The following is a 23,656-nucleotide window of genomic DNA, read 5'->3' on the forward strand; positions in this document are numbered from 1 at the left end:
ACTTGTCTCAGCCAATTTCTGGTCTTTGTTGAATTACCGCAAATGTTACTGACTTAGTTAATGTATAAAGTTAAAAAAACAATTCATTATACTATAGACAAACCCACATGCATTTTTCGACTAATTTTATATTGATCCAAATTACGTTTTCTCAGGCTTCTCCTTTGGCAATAAGTACTCCATTACTATTAACATCTGTAATTATTTTGGGATAAATAAACAAGTTTTTAAAAAATGGATAAAAGCAAAGCCTACAAACCCGAAGGTTTCTAAATCGAATCCCGAAAAGTCCAATTTTTCTAATCATCATTACCAGCAGCTGTCGTTCTCTTCAGAGAGGATTAACTGATAATTGTTAAATTACATGATGAATAAATTATAAATGCAAGAATATTTTGAAAAATTGTACTTAGCAAACAATTTTGTCTTCAGTTTCTTAAAATTCAACAATTTTTTAATTAACAATCGTTAAAAATATCTTCATATATAGATTATAATTATTTAATCAAATAATTCCCTTGGACGAAGGTATGTGGCCAAAAATGCAGACACTTTTCGTCACATCGAATTTTTTTTTAGAGGAACTATTTTATTCTACGCAGGCGCCTTGCGGGGAGATATAGCATATTAAAGGGTGAAATGATAAATTCTCTATTCTGAAAAGGACAGGCAGGTCGAAGTCACAGGCTATTACTATCTCCAAAGCCTGTCACGATTATTCTTCATGAGTTCTCAGTCGTCTTAGACTTCCCAACTCATTTAATTTTGAGATTTACAATCATAATTTTTTGTACGAATTTCACCAAGAAAAATCACTTTCAAAGTTCAAGTTACTTTTTCGGTGAAATGCGTACATTTGAGAATATTTGTACTGCTCTAGGACTATTCTATATTCTCTCTTTATAAACTCATAATTTGACCCATTTATCGAAACAAAAATGCTAATTAATAGTAATATTGGGATTATTGTATATTTTTTCTGCGATGATTTTGGCGGGCAAAATTTGACACACAAGAAATTATTTAATATTATTATTATTATTATTATTATTATTTAAAAGAAATTAATATTAAATGGTAAAATATCTTTCCTCCCTCGAAATTCGTGGAATTTTTAGTCCGATAAGAGCACTAGATATTGAAGAATTGTTATTTCTCTGAAATTTTCTAATATATCTGGAATAATTTATTAAATTAGATACTCCGATAATCACCCGCTATTTTTGGTAATATTAAATTTTTCAGGATTGATCATTTAGATGGGAAATTTTTTGTTGAAAAATCGTGAGAATGAAATGATGAGTAATCCTGCAAAATCACTGGTTCCATCCGAAAACCTGCGGCGGAAAAATTCATGACAAATGTTTTCTATTCTATTTTGACATGTTTAATGTCTCAAAAACTGTTCCTTTGGAATTTTCGAGGGAAAAAGGAAGTTCCGGAGGCGCGGTGATGAGGCGAAAGATTTATGACTGCCAAGGTTTTTGGTTATGAATGGGGGGATTCCTTTATTAATGGAGACCCGGATTCAGAAGTTTTTCGCCTCTGGCTCTGCCGTGACTAATTTACCCGAACATTCTTTTTTTACCACTAATTGTTTAAAAGTCACCTTCATTATCTAATCATTTTTTTCCCGTCTTTGGAATCGCTTACAAATTTGATTATAAAACCAAAAAAATTCCTTGAAAATCCCCTCTCAATCAGAAAAACAAACATAAAATTTCCTATCTCCTCCGAATTACAATTTCGTCTGTTTCATTTGTCCCAAAAAAAAAATATAACTCAAAATATAATTCAGTACAACTGATCAGATGTCTTAATGCACCGTCGAGATAATTTTAATCATAAAAATGACGTCTACTACTAAATTTTGTCTGTGTAAAAAACCATTGGAAATTTTTTCTCTAAGTGTCAGAAATTTCCTTAAAGTGTCATCGCTTTATTTATGTAAATAAAATATATCAATAATTTAACATGGACTAAAGGATTAAGACTTGAGTTTCATTTGAATTGACTTTCGTCTTCCTGCGATTCAACTGTCAATATATATTGATAAAATATAATTTTTTTTAGAAATTTCTACAACAAACGCTAATATCATTCTATCCACTCTGATTTCCTGTCTCGTCCAACGGTTTCTCCTCCACGTCTGCACTAATAATAATGATGGTTTACTTATTGCTACCTATGTTTTCACCGTACAGGTAATAAGATGGTCCCTCCAGCGTGATTGCATGTACAACGGGTGTCTCTATTTACCCAACATTACTCCACAAGGAAATATTATACAACCTACAATACTGCAATTACAAAATAAGTTGCAATTCTAAAACCAAATGACAAATGTCTTTTTGTTTGTCCAATAATTTGTAATCTTTGATACGGTACCTCTACGTAAATGATATATAAAGTATATCTGATATTGAAAATTAAACCGATTGAAGAGTTCGGTTGATGTCACTTCATTTATTGAGTTCAATCATTTTTTTTACTTTTATGTACTTGGTACATAGTCGTAGTAGTTCACTGGAAATAATGTTGATTGAATTACGTATAATTCCCTGCGCAGTTATGAAGACAACGTTTTTGTTGGCGCATGCCAATATTCGGTGATAATTACGGATTTTTGATCAATTGATTTTTGATTCATTAATTTATCTCGACTGTTCAAAATCATCGGATAAATTTGTTTTCATTCACATATCGGAGATAGCCGCCGCTTATATTCAGTTCAATTATCATTTTTATCAGAATGAAGTGCATTTTAAATTGATTTTAAATGATTAATGAAAAATGAAGGGTTTAGTAATGGGTTTTGGTTTAATAATCTTGTGTGAATTATTTTTCAGAAGTCATGACCTTAAAAATAGTGTTTCATATACTGGAATTAAATTCTTCTTCAAATTCAATAGCTCGTGACGATCCTAACGAATCCTAACGATTTTATACATGTTCTACGTTTATTTCTGATATATCATTTTAAATAATAATTAATCATGAGCGAAAAATCTTTTTTTCAAGTCAATTAATGATTCAATAACTGTTATCTAATGGTTATCCACCTGAACATGCCAACGCTCCACTGAATAGTTCGGTAACTATTATTCAATAATTACTAACTCATCGGCGGTATTCGGCACCGGCTACCGGAAATCGTTAATATCAATGGAATTCTTCAATCAGTGTAATAATTGGTTATCTATCTCACTATCTCAAAAAGCAAAGTGGATTTCTGATAAAACGTGAGTGAATTTGATTTAAAGAAAAGTATCTCCGGCAATTACAAAGAAGTCTCGATTCCACACGTGAATTTTTAATTAAAAATTAATATTCACTTCCAAACTTCCATGAATTCACAGGCATTTCCATAAAAATACTATGAAAACATAAAAGACAGATCTCGGCGTTAATTGTAAGATTAAGTTGCAATTAATATGATGTAACAATGTCATATGTAAGTATTTTAATGTAATTACAACTGTAATTGCAATTTCACAATAATTAATTAGGGAAAAACTGAAATATTTTTGTGAAATTTTGAGTATAATCTACTCGATTACTAAACATCCGGGTAAATGTTACCGTAAATATCTTTCCGCGAACATCTATATTACAATGATCGATACGTAATTAATGAATCAACAACGGAGGTATAAAATGATGGAATTCAGTTGGCAATCCGATCTGCTGTACAATGAAGTAGCAGACGTAACCCGAGACGAGGCTATACGAGACCGATTGCTCATAATTTTCTCCCCCGACAATGCCTATCGCTCTGCGATTTGTTCCTCCGATCTCCTTCGAAAGTACAACAATAAACACAAAGAAAAGTGAAAGAGAAAGAGAGAAGACTGTAAGAGATAATCCGGGAGTTCCCCGGATGATTGTTGATAGTAATGCACTACTCGTTTGACTAATGCTACATTGTTGAGTTTAAAGGCGCCTTAATCACCGTAATCCATTATAATCTACATGGTAATTTTGTTATGCGATAGGAATTTATTTGCTCCTGGGGCCCGAGATTAATACGAGTTCTTATCATGATTGCCTTAATTGGTGATTCTTTTATTGTGGCTATTCATTATCAGGACGTCTCGGTGGTTAATTGCCACACGATTGCGATTGAGAGACCCATGAATCTTCTTTATCCACTGAGGACGTCAGTCCCCATTCGTAAACCAGCGCTTGTCATTTTATCTACTGATTGTCAGGTAAATTTTCACTTGACTGGCAGTCGATAAGATAGGTTCAATGAAAATGTAATTAGAGATTATGCTATGAATATAGAGGAAACTACTAGGTCCTAAGAACGTCAAGAGATCTTCGATCATTTTTTTTGCTTCCGAATGGAAACAGTGTAATCGATAGAGTTTGAGTTTCTCATTCTCCATATTATTTCAACTCAATATTATTTAAGTTTAAAAATGCAATTTTTGTGCATATGTAACAAATTTTTCAGATCATCATCAATTGGGGGCTAGTGTATCTACGGAATTAAATAATTTTGTTTCTATATGCCGGCATCGATAAAATTTAATCACCGATGTTAATTAGAAGTTCATTCATTTATTTATTTTTTGCATTTTATAATTTGTCCAAAAATCAGTTTTCGCCTGATAACTGAAGGAAAAATTATATGAAATACTTTAACGATGATTTGATAAATTTGTTTTTATGTATTTTTTAAAATCGGAAATATTAGCAAAAACCGCTATATCGATATATAAGAACTTTAACTCTCCCCCAATTAACTTTGATTAGAGTTTGAAATGATAGTTTCGCCATAATTTTTCAAATGACCATTTGAAAGCGTATAGCTAATTTATTAGCAAAAACTACTGTAAAATATTGTTGTACGTAATAAAAGGACAATTTCCTACTTATTTTTTTTTTCTTCCAAAAAGCTTGCGACCAATTGTTATTGTGTCATTGAACTCTATGCATTGCAGAATTAAATAAAATATAAAGTTTCTGTATTTTCAATAAATTGGTGGGTGAAAGATATTAATAATGGAAGGAATTCTAGTCTCAAGCAAGAATTTCACTACTTCATCGTTGATGAATGTTTACAAAGATAGTAAAGCAATAAGAAAATATGAAAAATGATGGATTTAAGCATCAAATTATTCATCATGCCTGTTTGGAATTGATGCCCAGGAGATAATAATTCTCGTCTCTCCAAATTGATGTCAGATTCCTGAAACACTGTATTATTAATGCTGAATTTCCATCCACAGAGTTGGAAAAAAAAGTCCTGAAAAATGACGAGTCCCGTCAAAATACTACCATGATCCACTAAATTGCTATAATTCTGGACCAACGTCCGTCCTTGACTCGCCTAAACGAGTCACATCCAAAAATAAATGTCGGCAAAATCACGTCTTGAAATCTAAATTCCCTCAGAGCACATCAATTACAAAAGCTAACCGCAACAATTTATTCATAAATAGTACAATTATTCCAAAAAAATGTTACAAATGAAATTTACAAGAGAAGAAAAAAAAGTGAACAAAAAAATACTTTACTAATTTCTCTACAAAATAGATCAGACGAAGAGGAAAAAAAATATCTGTTTATGGTTTAGTGTTGTCTTAAATAATGGTGCATGTTGTCAAAATGATTGAACGATTGTCGGCCCCCCACTAAAATATGTTATGCCTTCCTCTTCTTGGCAGATGCACTTTTTTTTGTAGTTTTTTCCTTGCCGGCCTTATTGGCGTACTTGTCGATGAGTGAATCAAAGAAACTCTCAGCCTGATTAGCTCTAGCCTTATTACGATTTAAAATGGCCAGTGCTAAATCATCGGAGCGACTGTTATTTTCATCGTTGTCAAGCAATCGAGATTTCTCGAGTCTTTCAGCCTCAGCAGCTTCTTTGGCCCACTAAAAGAATCATAAACCATCAATTGATAACATTTTCTTAAATAAATTTAGGGATGGCTGGGATAATACGGACACATTTATTTAGTAACGTTGGGAATTTCCCATGGATTTTTTCATAAACTTATGAACAAAATGTTGCTTCCACCATATCATAAACAAAAGTTTCTCATTAGATTAAACAAACACTCGATTGTTATATTGAACAAATTTCTCAGCAAATACTCCATAATTATTAATCCTTTCCAAACATGGTATTTTTATAAATCGAATGTCTGTAAATAGTTTATATAGTATCATTTATGTACTGTCAATGAAATATTCAAATTGAACTTTAATTATTCTGAAATTCTAAAGTAAAAAAAAATACTAAAATTGAACATGATTGTAGTCAGAATTTTATTTCGTAGGTATTTAATGTATTACTTACGTTACGTTACGTTATTACTTACGTTGCCATCAGACAGCGTTCAAAGAGTATTAAAATAAGATAGAGAAGTGGTAAAATGGACACGGTAATTTTTTTTTAATGAAAATTTTCCCAAGTCCCCACCATTTGGTGAGATCAATGAAAAATTCATTTTCAAGTTCGTCAGTGAGTTCATCAGTGCAGTAGTAAATAGGAATGATTAAATAAATTTGACTATCTCTCTAAAATCCAGAGGTATTCGTCAAAAAGTGAGTCATGAGCTAAATTCAATTATGCCCCTTCACCACTTTGCTACTGAGTTGAATCATATCGGAGCGTAAAGAAAAATTGAAAAAAAAAACGTATTCATTTTACCTCACGTGTCCATATTAACCCGGCCTCCCTTATATTTAGACTGATTAGAGGTTTAGACATAAGCAGGGATGATGGTTCAGATGTGAATGATTAAGCTCTTTGAAAATTTTTTCGATATGGTACTCCACTTGTTGTCGGACTCAGGCACTTGTGAATTATTTATAAAATCTTCGATCACCGGCCCACTTCACATTTAGAGACGGAAACTATCTCGTGATGGTTCAAATAAAACAGAGACACGATTGCAGTGTGAAATAGTCTCAACTATTTCTGTAGCCATGATGCTTCGAATTATCAAATCAAACATTTCCCCGGATGATACGTCATCGGTAGAGAAAAGACATTTTTAAATCTACTCTACACATGGTACAAATGTGAATGGCAAACGACCGGATACCACACGTGTGCACTGACTGAATGCAAATGATTACAAACAGAATGGCCGGAGAAAAAAAAAAGGATTTACGGTTAAGATAGTTTCAACGGAATTTTCGACTGAAGTTGTTAAAGTAATGAAAAAAATTTCACGAGGTCATTTCACTCGGGACAAATTTAAACATCTGCAGTTCCAGTCGCCTTTCCTAGCTCAACAATTTCCTTTTCATTGTAACAATACGTGGAAAATCCGAGAGACTTGGTGTATAGGTATTGCCACATCTTCCAGAAAATTGACAGAAATATAAATATTGTAGGGGAGCCTGAGGTAATACAGATATGTTTTTATTTAAATTTAAAAAGTAATCAATTATTATCGAGATGAATGTTAAATTGATAGTTCCAATAAAATAATTTTTCAAATTGTTTAAGGGTATAATAAAGTGAGCATGAAAGCACATCATGGAAGCACATCATGGAAGCACATCATGGAAGCACATCCACGCGAAGAGATAAATATTATAAAAATTGCGTGCCTTCCGTAATCTGCCAGTCACAACAGTTTTCAGTAAAAATTACTGAACGGTTACGAACTTTTTCACTGAACGTTTCATACTTTTTTCTGAACACTCCGTACGTGAAAGTTCAATGAAAAAATACGTAACTGTTCCGTCTGTTTTGACTGGGAGATTACGAAACAGTCACGTAATTTTTATTTAATTTTTCCCTTCGTGTAATTACACTGTAGGAAAATTACATTCGTAATTTCAAGTTTTCAAAAGTGACAGAAGGACATGAAATTTCGTTAGAATCATTCGTTGAGGAATTAATTAATTTTTCGATACAGGAAAGCCGTGCAAATTTTAAAAAATCAAGCAACAATTTCCCTAAGTTTATAATCTATTCAAAATTACTTTCCATCTGATATTCTATCTTCACGAGGAGCATGAAAATTCAAGCTTTCATTAAAAAATCAATTATGATTTAATATAAAACCCAATTTTCATGAACTCTCAAACTAAATGAGAGAATTAGGGATCGTTTTTACTTGAAATTGAGTTCAAGCTCATATAATTGAAAATTCAGATGACTCTGGCTGCAATTTTGATAAATTCTCAACAGTATCGAGTCTTATTAGCGATTTTCTCGTATTAGTTACGGTTTTTTATTTCTTCATAATACCCCTTGACCACCAATTTATCTCTTAATGTTTGTTTAACTCTAGACAAATGTTAAAAAATAAGAATGGAACAATTGATTAATGAGTATCGATATTACCCCAGCCTCCCCTATATCAATATTTCGTAAGAAATAGTCTTCGCAAAATGCCCAAATAGAATAACAGCAGATTTCTCAGTGTCACGTTCCACTTCTCTGAATTTCGCCGGAGAGAAAAAAAATAGAGCTTCAAAATGCGTTCAGTGCCATGCGAAATTCCGGTATTTATAATTTCTGGCAACTCTCCTTGTGGCACCCATTTAATGTTGGGTGCCCCAACCGTTGCATAACTATGATTGTACCCCCAGGGTATATTGCTCACATCTGCGATAAACCCTAACAAAACCTCAACTAAATCTTGTTCGATTCAACCAAATAATGACTTAAAAATTAACTAATAAATAAATTAATTAAAAAAATTATTTGATTAGACTTCGAAAGTCTCAAATATCAATAATCGTTCTTGTCAATATGCTCCCCGGACAGCAAGGAAATATTTTGTCTTTTGTCTTTTCCGAATAAAAATATTATATGTTTTATAAATATAATATCTTTGAGAGAACAGGAAAATTATCGAGAGAAAATTCAAATAAAATTCCATCACTGAGTTGCAAGATTTCATTAAAGAATTCATTTAATGTTCATGACTATTGAATAACTTATTTCACATAGAAATTGTATTTCTTAGAAGCCGCATACGGGATCATCTGATAGCGAGAAAATAGTACTAGAAATATCGTTTTTGGCTTAACCCTTTGCGCAGAAAATATTTTTTTCTCAAAAGAATCGTAATTTTTTGCATGTTTGGCACAAAAATAATGCTTTCTCGACGATTTTCGAGACGCAGTTCATTTGACGGGAGTAAAATTTGGTTGAGACTACCCCGGTATCTCTGTGTCAATCGAGGGAACGTCATCCACCCAAAAAAAATCTTTCGCAACGTTATGCAAATAAATAGCGTGAATTCTCTAAATTTGATGTGGCGTGGCACATGTTTGATAAATAGCGACTAATAATAGTCTCATTGATGAGATCATAGTGATGGCTCTCAAAAGATAGCAAAGGGTAAGGTTCACTGACGACGATGAGTGAGATTATTGGGTAATTATTGAGTAATTATTGAGTAATTATTGAGTAATTATTACATATTGGAAAGTAAGGGCTAACAAAAATTATAGCCTTGTAATTGCTGCCCCGGGAGTTAATAACCGACACTCCCTGATTGCGCAAAAAAAGTATATCCGGGGAAATGGGAGTTTGAAAATGGATATAATGCAGCCGATGGTTAAAAAAGCTAAATTATTTAAGGACAGCCTTGTGCTGCATTGATTTTCCCCAAGGAGTTGGAAGCATTGATTATAATTGTCACCTCTGAATGTCATTGCTACGGACACCTGCGACACTTAGTCAACGCTATGGTAATGAAAGAATGTGCCCTGCATTCTAGGAAAATAACACTGGAGCGTTAATAAGCTGTTGCTCTTGTAGATGATTAATGATTCTTGAACATGTTAGTCATCTCAAATGCATGTGACCCATTGAGAAAAAGAGTAAATGAGTAACTGAGCACTTCTGAAAGACGTTAATCCAGATATACTAATCAGTGTCATAGTCTTCACTACTCTCTGATTGATTCTAATTGATGTGGCTGGAACGATGCAGTAGGGAATTCTCATGGTTATCGCATTCATTGGTCCCTATTTATTTCAATTTCATTCTGAGGGAAATGCCGCGGTTATGTTGGTATGGAGAAGACTTTAGAGAAACATATTAGGAGAATTATTCTGTACGTCTACTAGTCTTAATCTCTCATTATTTAATTCTACTCCATGGTATTAATATGGAAATGAGAAAAATGTGGAATTTTCTGAACAGATTAATTAGTTTTAGAGGATTTGACATTGAGATGGTTAAAGGAGACATATCATGGAGTTTCAAATTTTATTTTACGGAAAATAAAATCTATGAAAAATTACGTGACAGTTCCATAATCATCTGACTGTGACCTTGCAACACGGAAATTTTCACGGATGTCTTCCCTGATTTTCGTGCGACATTTCCGTAAGATTTACGGAATTGCAAGGTCACATCCGGATTACGGAATTCTCACATAATTTTTCATAAATTTTTTTCTCCGCGTGGAAATTTTGAAACTTACTTGGATTTTCTATTGACTGATTCTATTAACCCATTTTTGGAGTTGATGTAGATGTTCCATAAAAATATCGAATGCGTTTGAGGTACCATTTGTTTGCGAATTATGCAATTGTGGATTTTTTAAATTTGTTGCTAATATCAAGTATATAAATGTTCAATCTTTTACTCCTTTTTTTGTATACATATGTTAATATACATATGTATACATCCGTTTTATATGTTCTATAAAAATTCTTGGAACTATTTTAGTAACATTTCGGGCAATAATTGAGATACAAATATAAAAATTTAAATTTTCAACAGAAAACTGTATAAGAATTTCAATAGAATTCCAAGCAAAAACTTATTCCACCAGAAACGAAATAAAAAATCTGAGAAAAATCGCACAGTCTTCCGTTGAATGAACTACAGAAAAGGTTCTCGACCATCTCCTCGAACCCGAGACTTTCAAAGATCCAGGCAAGCTGATACACACGAGAAAGCATTCAACTTCCAACCACATCTGACAATAATTCACAAAAGATGCTCTGTCGGGACCAGTAAATGTCGAGACACGCAGTCTAGCTGCATCTAGCATTCAACTGGAAATTCATGAGTGCACCGAGTTGCAAATGGGACAGAATAAAAAAAGAATTTGTGCAAAAATGACGAAAAACGAGAGCAAAATGGGCGCACTTGTGACATTATAATGAGGAATGACCAACGAATCCGCATGCAGACGCCCTTGAGCCCCTTTAGACATCTGGCGGGTCGCCCTGATCCCCGGAAACAGAAAATCTGCGGAGCACCCAAGAAATCCAACAAATCTGATGCGTAGGTAAAGCATCGAGAATCGGAAATTACACAATCACCTTCACTCATCGTGTTGGAATTCAGATCAAAGTAGATTCAACCAACGAGAGGAGACTGTTTGGATTCCAGGAAAATAACTTGAAATCAAGCGAGTACACATACTGACTCTAACAAGTACAAAGTCATCGGTGATACCAAACGAGACAACAGTGTTCATCTGTTCTGTACAGTATGAAAATTCAAAATGTTTAGGAAGTACAGTTGAAAGACGAATTGTTAAAAAAGCCACATAACAAGGAGCTCGTTGTAATTCAGCTAAAACGATGGCGTTTAGAAGTGCGGTAGTAGCGAAATGGATGAATGACTCCGATTCGTTATTACATTTAATGGCCAATTGTGTTGAAATCCACGAGTCATTGAAGGTCGAGTGGTTAGTGGTACGAACCAAGAATGACGATTGGTGTGAATTATAAATGTGTACGTTTCAAATCCGCGCTCTATCACCCTTCAGAACTATCTTGCGTGCTATGGAAATATCACATGACTCAATTCATTCCTTCATTTATAGTGATTGAGAGAACAATTCCAGAGAACTCAAGGAATTCATGGTCACGCACTATTCTGATATTTTGACAAATCCATGGAAGATGCTATGGGTTAAACATACAGGGATCAATTGAAATTGTCTCAGCATTGCTCCAGAGATTGCGTAATTTTCTACATACTGTTACCATTATTCGTATTGGTATGGAGCATTGGTAATTATTTCATTAGCACTGCGGATGTAATGCGAGCCTCGTACCTCGTTAGGTCCAATTATTATTGTTATCACGATGTATTACATTGGAGTGTGTCAACGTTATTCATGCGGCGAAAAAAAAGGTCATTCAATGTACTTAAGCAAGGATCACGATACATCGAGATATAACGTTATGAAAACCATTATGTTACGTACGCAATTCTCAACGAGCCATGGTCATCTCTCATCTCACGACCCCTTCCAATCGAGTCAAATTCCATTGTCCCACTCCCAATTGTCCTGACAATATTTTTCATCCACCGACGAGCCTTCAAAATCGTGGCCTGATATTTTGTTAATAAATAACTTAATGCATATCTTCGCTATATCGCCGTTATTCATCTGCTCTGTTTATAGTTATCTGATAAATTAGAATAGGTACATGAGTCTCGGTTTTTTTTTACTCTTCTGTATGAAGCTATGATTATTCGAATGAAGTCTTGCATCCTCCCCTGCCTCGTACACACGCACACCCCCTCGCCGACTAGAACGTTCTGATGAGTGAGTAGAAAATTGTCAATAGGACGAGTCCAGCAGAGGAGGCAGTGGAGTGCGATGACGAGCCTTTTGGCTTGGGGGTCGTTGGAGATGATGGTAGATCGACAGCTACTGGTGCCTTCTCATCGACCTGCTGATAATTCTCGAGGGGTCGTGGGTGAGGGTATGCCTCACTGGTTGGTTTGGGGGGAACTAATGCTGGCCTTGATGTTTGGTAATTAGGATCTGGATTGAGTGGTGGTCTTGATGTTTCCATTGACGGTGGTACTGGTTGAATTGGAGGAAAATCGGTCTCGCTGAAGATGTCGTCCGAACCACCGGTCCACGATATGTCACCTGTACCCTCCGTTTGGTATCTCGTATCGTCTGTGTAGGGGTAGGGATCTTGGGTCGAAGACCTCGGTGCTTGTGGTGGATAATAAGGGTCATTGTAAGGTGGACGTGTTTGTGATGGTTGGGGTTTTGATTCTGTCGGTGTTGGCCAATTGCGAGTTGGATAAGAAGCCTCTGATGTGTAACTTGGCGTTGTGTACCAGGGCAGTGGGGTACGTTGTGATGCCTCACTGGTTGCTTCGTAATTTGGATATGAAGCAGATGTTGGATAATTGGGTGCAGCAGTTTGATAGTAATTGATGGTTGACTGTGGTGGTTGAGTTGAGACTAGGCGCTCTCTGTACGGAGGGGTTGGCGGTTCCATTGGGCTGATAGGAGGAACAATTATGTCTTCGGGGAGTTGACTCCACTCGGGATCCTTCTCAAATGTCACCTGCTTCTGCTCTAGGACCCTTGACAATGCATTTGGACACTTGAACTCTGGATTTTGCGCTATGAAGATTCGATTGAGAGCTTTGTGGCGCGCCAATTCGTTGACATTGAGACATTGCAATTTATTACCCGATATTCTGAAGTCAACGAGATCAGGTGTATTATCGAAAACACCATCCTCGATACTCTCGATTTCATTGTAATTTAGATCTAGATATGTCAGCTGTTTGAGACCCTCGAGCCATGACGCCCGTACGGTCCTCAAATGATTATTATCAAGACGCAATTGCTGCAGGTTTCTCAGCGCTTTGAAGGAATCTGGCTCAATGTCCTCGATCCCACAATGGGTGCACATCAATATCAATACATTATCACCGAACCGGGAAAACGTATCGCGAGTTATCCGTGGAATTTTCATGTTAGCAATTCTAATTTTTTCAGTTTTCTCAGGAATCGAGTGGAGATCATTCACATAGCCATTCTCACAGGCGTACTCAACCATCTCTTGATTGGGTACATTAACGCAAGCACCTGATGCATACGTCGTCATCAGGAGCAATGGCAAAAGATTGCGAAGCATGTTGAACATTTTTGTTTAAATTCAATGGTCACTTTTTATTTAACACTTAAATGAAAAGTTGGAACTTTTAGGATCAACTATCGCACATGTTTCGAGGGGAATGAGACTCAATTATTGGAGGGATGTGGTCGGGGTGAGTGGTACGAGAAATACTGTTACGTGAACTTGGTAGAACTGGAGTGATCTTGAGCGCGCAACGGTTATTTATTTACCCGGTATACCCCTTCTATTTCAATTTCGACCTCCCTCTACTCCCACATGTGTTACGATCAAGCTAATGGGCTGACCGCCTATCGGTATTAAAATAGTCGCCTTCGATGTCTCTAAACGATACACCAGGGGCATCTTGTGGTTATCTTTGATAACAATTATCTAAACTACAGGGGTTTTCGGTGGAAATTGGCGGATGGATTGATAGAGTTGAAGGATTTATCGTGGAAATTAGTGGAGGATGTTCACTCACTTTGCGTTTTCGACGGTCGCTCTTCTTCTTGGACTCTTTGGTGAAGGACTCGTATTCCGGCACTTCCTCCGCCTCGATCAGTTTGAATATTATGTCCCGGAGGCGGGGCTCTTCCTCGCAGTTTGTGAAGGGCACCGCTTCCAGGATGTAATCCATATCTCCTTTACCTTAATTGGCAGAATTGACGGCATTTAAGTTATTTTGAATCATTGACAAGGTGTACATTATGTGACTCACGGAATATCATAGTGTCGGGGAAATAACTAATTTTAATGAGGCATGAATATTTCATAAGATACTGTGAAAAAAAATAAAAGGAAAATCTTCAATTGCATTCTACACTTTGCAAATGGTGTAGTTATTCCTTAATTACTGCATACACCTGAATACCGTTGAGTGGTATGTGATCTAGGTGGAAGTGTGAATATTTAGGTATTCATAAATCACGTAATTTCACAACTGAGGGCCCTCGGGCGATAGCCACCCGCAAGGTTACTTGCTAGGAATAACGCTCAACAGTATTGAATAAAAGGCAAATCGTAAATAGAGTTATCACTGCCGAGGAAGTTTTGTTTTAGTGCTTTCAAATTATAGAGTTCTTTGCTGCATTTTTAATAGAATTGCGTAGTTGTAGAGGCGTTGAAAATAGTACAATTACTGCAATGTTGAGGTTCTTAGAGCTATTGCATTTCAATCTTCAATCCTGGGGAATTTTTTTTTTGCTTTTTTATTGAGGGGTAGTTACAGTATGGTGGCTTTGCAAAGTGCTGACAATTCTGAGAAGTTGATCGATTGCGGAAGAACGAAGAATAGAGAACAAATTGAAATACATGGGTATTTGCGCGGATGATAAACTTTGTTTTAGATTTTATTTAAACTGGATTAATATTATGCAAAACGTGATACATGGAATACGATACCGGAATATTCCAATAGGGAATTGATAACTCTCGATCGAAGTAATGGAATCGGAAAATTCAAACGTAAACAGAATATAAATAAAACATGGAAATCACATTTTCACGTTCAAAACACCCGAATTCCATTAAAAATTATGGGAATCATTTAACCTCAGGTTTTTTTATGCTGATCTGATGAGCTTTCAAATGAATATACGATACATTATCTCAATACGAAAGGAAGAGAAAAATTAGCTCAAAAACGAGAGGAAGGGGAGCGCTATGAATTAATTTTGATGGATCGGTAATTAAATTGAAACTTACTGTCCATATAGGCTCGTTTCAAGTCCTTAACCTCAGTCTCTGATCCTTTATACTCTTGTTCATATTTATTGATATCCTGTACAGTGATTGGTTTGAATAGAGTCTTCCAATAGTCACCCCAATTTTTCATGACTACCTCCTCACTGTCCTCATCATACTGTCCAGTCTCATCGTAGATTTTTCGTTTATCATTGTCACTGAGGATTGAGTGAATGAACCCCAGGACTTTGAATTTCTCTGTGGCCTCCTCTTTTGTCGTCTCATCCACGCGATCAGGATGAACCAAAAGGGATAATTTGTGATAAGCTTTTTTCACTGAAATCATCAAATAAAAAATCTCATTCTAGCTGATTCATCTTGATATACCTGAAAGGTTCATGTAGGGCATGAAGCACGCAATGAATCCTTCAAACTATCCAAAAATAAAAACTCCATTCTCTTATCATGCATTAATTATAAAAACTATGTAAATGTGTGATTTAGGTCCGACCAAAACAATGATCATTAAACTATTAATTTCTTTGATGAGAAATCCATTCTTATTCTCTTGACATCCCAAATAAAAAAAGAGAAGAAGGGAAAAAGCAACACAGAGAGAAAAACTAAAATTTGCTAAGTAGTTCTGATGTAAATTCTGTTGCCCCTGAAGTTCCTTAAGCTCCTCCTTCCCCGCCACCCATGCTGTTACTGTTGACACGACGAGTGAGTGATATTATATTCAATAATTTGAATTTATACAGAAGGGTAAAGGCGGATAAATCGTGTTTACCCAGTGACAGTAGATTGTCGAATAGGGTAACTTTTTGGAAAATATCTTTGTGTGTGTCCATTATTTTTAAATGTACCCACATGTATTCTGTTCGGACCGACAACACCACCACGTCCTCAACTCAAAGAACGGTGTATTAACAAAATATATCTCCGAAATTAATGGTTTCAATCTGAAAACGTAAACGGAATCCGTCCAATCAAATATCATCCCGAATGGTTTGGGGGACCTGAATTAGACATTTACCGAGATTGTTTTTATTCCTAGTGAAAAAAAATGATCACTATAACTTCATGTAATAATTTATTGATAAGAGTGGCGTAGAAACGTATGTAGGAAAGTGTAAAGTGTAGTATTGAAGTTTAAATCATCATCAATGTTCAAATAATTTATTTTTTGATTCAATAATGGATCGGCAAAGCATCTGTAAAACATTCATAATAGACCTTCCCCCAGAGTTGCCTGCTTACACCTGAAATATTAAAACGATAACAAGCCCTTGTCTTGTCACCTGGCAGTGTGTCATAACAAGCACATTCCCATGAGCCTCGAAATGCTTTACAACGTGTCATTACAGTATCAATAATAAATTACTTCTCCATGAACCTATGAGCCTTCACAAGTCGTGAATAATTATCGAAGGCTTACCATTTTCAACTTCAATGGAAGAAACTCCGATAACAAAGTATATAAAATAAATGCACAACATGTGAAATAAAATTTGAAACTTCTTTCCTGGAGGCTCATTAAATAGAGAATTATTAATTTTGTTTACACGAAACAGAGAGGATGAAGAGGTTAGAAAGTCTTGGCCGGTTGGACTTACCCTCTTTTTCACTGGCATTCTGCTGAATCTTCAGAACTTCATAAAAATTACGACTTCCAAAATACTTCTCACACAGGTCCACAAGTTTTGCCATTTTTCTTTTGTGCTTTTATCGACAAATACCTCCGAAATCGCGGAAATTTATTGGCAGTTTCGTTAAACACAACGGAAGATAATTTCATGTCGCCATTTTTTACCGCGAAAGTGAAGAAGAAGTGGCGGCACATTGCGTGATTTTCTATGCTGATAAAACAGTTTCAGTGATGAAACCAAAGAGGATTGACTAAAGTAGAGGTTCAGTTCTGGGGGTTGGAGTGACCTCGAAATTCACTGAAATTGAAAAATTTTAAATTTTCAGAAAATAAAATTCACCCTATTCACTGAAATTGAAAAATTTTAAATTTTCAGAAAATAAAATTCACCCTGTCGATTGGTCCCTCTGACACCGGGACTGTTCCCGAGTTCCCTGACGAGCAGACACCCCCATTGCGTGTGTCGCCCTCCCTCTCTTGGGGTGCAGTACTAGGATGCAGCTGAGCTCCCTCAAACCCCCAGAACTGAGCCTCTAGTCAATCCTCTTTGGATGAAACCCAATGACTCGGAGAAAAATTTTTTTGTCAATGAAAAAGCAACAGAAATAAATAAAATAATTTTAGTTTTTAGTTTTTATATTATAAAAATACTCATACAACATGGATTTAGTTTATCCCCAACACAAGACAAAGAAAAAGAATTGTATAATCGAAATAATTATGAAAATCTAACTAGACCCACACCAAGGAAAGGGTAGTGGCCTTTTGGGACTGCCTAAACCATTATTTACAGAAGAAAATTATATGCAATCGACGCCCCAGTATCCCACGACGTGATAACAACAATATATGACATTCCCCTCCCTCAAAAATCCATCAACTCCCACATTTCGTCATTAAACATTAACATTCGATTCCAAATACAATGGTCTTTTTGATCGCTCTTCATCAATAACTTCTCTCTTATAAATATAAAATTCCAAGTTGTGAGAAACTATAGATAATCGATATATATACATTAATTTGTGTCATGAATATAAGTTATTACATTATTTACTGCATTATCCTATATCTAGAACGATTAACAATTTGAGCAGTGTATTTAATAAACTTATTAAAATATAAGTTGTTCTATTTCACTAATCAAATTAGTATTGAATTACTTTCATCAAACTCTATTCACTTGATTTTCCCGTTGCCAAAAAATATGCTGCACCTTTCAATTAACAATATATTTCTTTAGAAAATTAGCAAATTGGGGTTTTTTTATTTCGTGATGAATTCCTCGAAAATATCATGGTATTAAAGGAAAATGAGAGAATTTTTTGTGGTAAGTATTCTTTCAACAACATTTCAGGTATTTTCAGGAGTCTAATCTTGAAATGAAATATGGCTGAAATACGAATTCGCTGGGATTGTACTGCTTCACAATTGAATGACACAAGGTTTTACATCTTCAGATTAAGTCCAAATAAGGAAGACTCTATACTCTGCTCCTATAATATCCCACGGAATATCAATATTTACCTAATAATCGCCTTGAGGAATTTTGTGGAAGCTATCAGTTTTCAATTACTTATTATTTTATTTACAAAGCGCTGCTTTCTCGCGAGTCCAACTCTGAGATTTCTAGTGAGACTATCATTGAGGTCAATGATCTCTTCCACAATATTCTTTGAAAATGTATTTGCATTTTTTCCCCTAGTCCCGTGTTTAATTCTCCCTCAGAATTTTTTTCGTCTTTCAACTAAAGAAGACATTCCCTGGTATTTTTCAATGCATCAGTATGAGATTGATCTCATTTATTGAATCCTTTCTCTTCCACTCCAAATTACATAATTCTTGTTAATTACTAAATCTGAAAGAGTGAGTTAATGGGGAAATTAATTCACCTCGCTTAATGATTTCGCAGCATAATTTATCCGAGAATACCTAAAATTGACTGAAAAAAATTCGCTAGGTAAGAGCATTTCATGTGATAACGGTGCAAGAAACATTTCGACACCGATTTAATCGTTATCCGTCTTGAACGACGAACCACCAGCTGTAGATACCGGTTTCTAAGTAATTCATTGGCTGGGTTAAAACATAATTCTACAAAATACCCGATGTCTGGGTAATATCAAATTCACTTCTTCCTCTGCTATGAACACAAACAGAAAATATTTAGACTAAAGAACTCAATTCACTGGTGAAACGTTGATACGTAACAGCAAAAGAATTAGCCATCTTGTGCTAAAACACAAATGATCTCGATAAAGAGTAATTATAGAGGACTTTAATCGAAGAAGATTAATAAAAGTGCGAATTCTTATTTGTTACGTTTTGCCACTTCACCACAGAATTATTGATTCCATCTGCTCACTTCAGTCATTCACAAGGAAAAAAATATTAAAAAATAACATTTGCTCAGTGAAATCACGCATTCATTTCAGGCATTGTTATCTAGTTTATGTCGATATAAAAAAGGAGTGATGGACTATTTCATGCGATTGAGTACCAGGTCACTGACGACGACGAGTCCCTTCGAGTATGGACTCTCTGCAAGTGATTGAGCAAGACGAACAGCCTCGATACAGTGTTTCTTCGCTAAGAATCTCGTTTGATCAAGACCTTGCGACTCGTGAACCAGTTCAAATGCTTTTTCAACATCACCAGGCTCTTGGAAACGACGCATAATCATTGGGTTCAGCTCGGGATACTGCAATTAGATGGAGAAACGTTTTTAATCGATTCTAATCCCCCATTGCAACACAGAAGCGACAGAATGAGATGATTCAAAAATTCAACAGATTAATTTCCATAAATGATTTCCATATTAGTCATAAAATCCTATAAATCTCTAAAAAAAATTAAAAATCAATGCATTATTCAGTGAGAAAAGCAAATTAAACTATTTATACTTTGATCTTTTCAAGCATTCTCTTTAATTAGTGAAATTTTAATGAAAAAGTGAGGAAATTTCGCTTCAAGATTTTTCACTTTCTTTCAAAATTTTTTGAATTTTCATGAATTAATCGATTTGAGAAAAAATGAGGATGGAAAAATATTTTTATGACTATTGAAAAAAAAGTGATGCAACGTTTTCTCCTAAATTTTATAGTAAATGAAACTTTCGCTCAATGGGGATGAATTTCTCCATTGAGCTCTTTCCATCGCTTCGTTGGAGGTCTTTTCGACAACAGGTGTTTATATTAATGAGTCTTACTCTTTCACATGCGAAGAGAACTGGTGCAGTGGCAAGACCGAGTTTGAGGTCAGCTGCTGTGGGCTTTCCCATCGCTGATGAGGAGGACACGAAGTCAAGGAGATCATCGACCAGCTGAAATGCTAGCCCAATGTTCCTGCCGTACTGAAAAGCAACTTCTGCTAATCTTTCGTCTGCACCTCCCAGCATTGCCGCCTTGATGGGAAAAGGATAGAAGTTATTTTTAAAAGTGATATTTTAATATTTTCCAAATTATAGTTCAATTTTCAATGTCAATTTTCAACACTCCCGTCGACAGGGGAGAATTTATTGCAAATAAACCATGAAATTTGTCTGTGAAAGTGGGAGAGGGGAAGTGATTTCTTTTCAACGCCGAATTTTTTTATAATAATTGTCATTCATGATAATGAAACTTTCAGAGGCAAGAAAAATATGAGAAGAAAAATAAAAATAATTTCAGGGACTTCTGTGCAGGTTTTCTCGGAGAGGTAAGTAACTTTTCTCCAAAAAGTGATAAAAAAAACTTACGGCTTTGGCAGAATTAGCAATAAGACTGGCAGTTTTCCTGTAGGTCTTGGTGAGGTAATGGGCAAATCTCTCATTCTCAGTTTCCTTTGATCCCAACTGCATAAATTCACCTTGCACTAAATCCGTAACAACCTGATACAGAATAAACGAATGAATGATAACTGCAACACAGTTGAAAAAATAATATTTACAATGAATTTCATTGAGTTCACATGGGTTGAAAACATAGCGATTCCCTAGAAATCACCGATTATGTATCGTCTACTCGTAAATGTCAGTGATAATCGGGACAGTGAATGAAAGCAGCAATCGGAGTGGGATACGAGGTATTAATGACTTTATAACTTCTTTTCTTTGGTGAATTGAAAGGAAATTCTTTTATGAGAGGAGATCGTACCTGGCTGAGGGTTAATGTGACATCGTCGCTCCTCAATCGTGCTATCATCATCGAGGCCACTGCAAGAATATAATCACCAGTCATCGCCACCTGGAATAGAGAGAAAATTGAAATTTCAACATTGGAGTTTTATATTTTCTGGTTGGCTTCATCGAATGGACAATGAGGAGTAAAGAGGGTCAAGAAATGTACGAGTAAAAGATGTCGATTGCTAAATAATCCTCTGTGGGTAAATCTATAGTTTTATATTTCGATTACATGGCTGAATATTATTTATCAAAATATTCCTACCAAATATATTCCATTATAACATTAAAATATCACATGAAATTTGATTTCAAATTCATTATAATACACCAAAATGAAGCATCTCATAATATAATTAAATATTCTGTCCAATATCATCATTAGTTATTTTTATCTATTATTATTTATAATTATAATTGTCATTATTTATTAATTAACGCATGAGAAACATGTATCTATTTTCCAACTCGTTCAGAAAGCACTCGCATCGAAACGATTTTTTAAGCCATCATTAAAATATTTCATACCATTTTTTGTTATCGTAAAAACTTGATTTTTAAAAAACGCGAAAATTTTTAATAATCAATAAGTGAATTGAATTGGAATTAATATCGGCGAATGGGCTATAACGATTACAATGCTTCCATCACGATGTAATAATTAAATTAAAAAATAATTAATACTTGAATAGGCAGTTAGAAAAACGAGTGTTTGATTTCATCCATCATTGAGTTGATTGAAACGAATTCTAAAGAAAAATAATTTCTTTGTGCACAAAACTAATTCTATTTTTGAAGCGATGTCATTATGCGAACTATTTATCATCAATTATGGAAGCCATAAAGACTTGAGACGTCATTTAGCACTAATTTCAAAAGTCAACTTGATTCTATGGGCCCTTTCCCTTCACCAAACATCCGCCGGTTCCTCTGCTACTCTCGAAAATTTATTTTTTTTTCATTTATTATTACCCTCCCATCTTCACCTGTTAAGTCATTACCATAACCCATGTGAATGAGTTTTTTCTTTCCTACTTCGGGATCCCCGGTACCGCCGACAGAAATTTTCAGAAAATCAGTTTCCAATAATCACCGTTAGCTTTATTGGTCCTCATCCACGAATTTAAATAAATTCTTGTGTATTAATAACGTGAGGTAGTTTTTATGGGGAATTTAACCATAAAGTACCGTAATGATCAGTAAGAACACTTTGAACATGAAGAAATCATCAGCAGCGATTTAATTTTCGACTTGTATTGCTTGAATGAATCCATTAGAGTCAATTAGATACAATAATTTGAAGAAATGTCAATCACTCATTTATGGCACTTCTCCTCTCTATGACATCGAAAGAAATTGTGTACAAATGATTTTACACACCTTGGGCGGAAAGTAATCAGAAAAATATCATGATTTTCTAAAAACTGTCATATAATGAATATAATGAAGATATGTATAATGAGGAATGAATATAATAACGTAATTATACGAACAACTGTTTATTTTACATCTGTACTTACTGCCAGTGTAAAAAATATAACTAAATTGTCGTAAACAACTTTGTTTACAACAGAACGAATCTTTACAGGAAAAAGTTCAATACATAAATTAAAAAAAATTGTAATTATCTATTTGACATTTATTGGTGGTTAATTTGATATTAAATTATATTCTCTACAAAAATGTTTCTCAAAACTGCTTCTCGAATTTTTTATCTGGAAATATTCAATTAACAAATCTATCAAATGATTAGATTTTACGAACAATATAGTATTTTTTTACGATTCGTTTTGGATAATTCAATAAGTTTTACAAAAGATGCAAAGCTTGAAATTGGTTTTTCCTAAAAGAACAATCTCGTTTGTATTTCTCGTGGAAAGTGCGTGCTCTATGTAAATAAGTATTTAACTCATCTCTTAATGGACACATCCACCAAATGCCAAGCACAATGGGCCATAAATAATGTGTGTCTTGCCGCAAAAATTCATCCCACAGTTGTTAACTACTGGCAACAAAAAAATACTACAGTTTCTCCCTTTCATGTAATGGTATTTCATTTCTCAATACCAGGATATGGAAAAAAGTCATTCGACGAACATTGGGATGGGTTTTTCAGAAATGAGACATCACTGAAGTGAGTTTCTCTCCATTTCGTCGGACACTTGTTCACTCGAAAAATTAAAAAAGTGGGAATATGAAAGGGGATAACTGTTCAGATCTCTCAACGGGTCTTCAAACTATGGAAATTATGTTATCTCCAGAATTATGTCATATTGTCTGGAACCCAAGAGTAAAACCGGATTCAATTATTTACCGATCACCAGATATTGAAATAA

General features: G+C 34.8%; 3 protein-coding genes across 3 annotated transcripts in view; all 3 read right to left on the reverse strand.

Annotated features, from left to right (window-relative positions):
- Window positions 1-5,409: 5,409 nt before the first annotated feature.
- On the reverse strand, window positions 5,410-17,316 carry LOC105271982 (dnaJ homolog subfamily C member 9). The gene is made up of 4 exons (XM_011313827.1): window positions 17,130-17,316; window positions 15,535-15,849; window positions 14,312-14,478; window positions 5,410-5,883 (listed from the first exon to the last, which is right to left on the reverse strand). Exons 1-4 carry the CDS (start codon window positions 17,221-17,223, stop codon window positions 5,653-5,655), a joined length of 807 nt encoding a protein of 268 aa, XP_011312129.1. The 5' UTR covers window positions 17,224-17,316; the 3' UTR covers window positions 5,410-5,652.
- Window positions 12,433-14,040, reverse strand: LOC105271981 (uncharacterized). The gene has a single exon (XM_011313826.1). It carries the CDS (start codon window positions 13,855-13,857, stop codon window positions 12,490-12,492), a length of 1,368 nt encoding a protein of 455 aa, XP_011312128.1. The 5' UTR covers window positions 13,858-14,040; the 3' UTR covers window positions 12,433-12,489.
- A 501-nt stretch (window positions 17,317-17,817) lies between the features above and the next one.
- qless (decaprenyl diphosphate synthase subunit 1 qless) overlaps window positions 17,818-23,656 on the reverse strand; it is a 34,649-nt gene continuing 28,810 nt past the window's right edge. The window contains exons 5-8 of the mRNA XM_011313828.1: window positions 21,295-21,384; window positions 20,898-21,029; window positions 20,370-20,564; window positions 17,818-19,862 (exon numbers count right to left, since the gene is read on the reverse strand). Of these exons, the coding sequence (XP_011312130.1) occupies window positions 19,641-19,862; window positions 20,370-20,564; window positions 20,898-21,029; window positions 21,295-21,384 (639 nt within the window). The 3' untranslated portion in view covers window positions 17,818-19,640. The remainder of the gene's footprint in view (window positions 19,863-20,369; window positions 20,565-20,897; window positions 21,030-21,294; window positions 21,385-23,656) is intronic.

This window comes from Fopius arisanus, unplaced genomic scaffold (genome assembly GCF_000806365.1).
Source record: "Fopius arisanus strain USDA-PBARC FA_bdor unplaced genomic scaffold, ASM80636v1 scaffold00131, whole genome shotgun sequence".
Classification (NCBI taxonomy): domain Eukaryota; kingdom Metazoa; phylum Arthropoda; class Insecta; order Hymenoptera; family Braconidae; genus Fopius; species Fopius arisanus.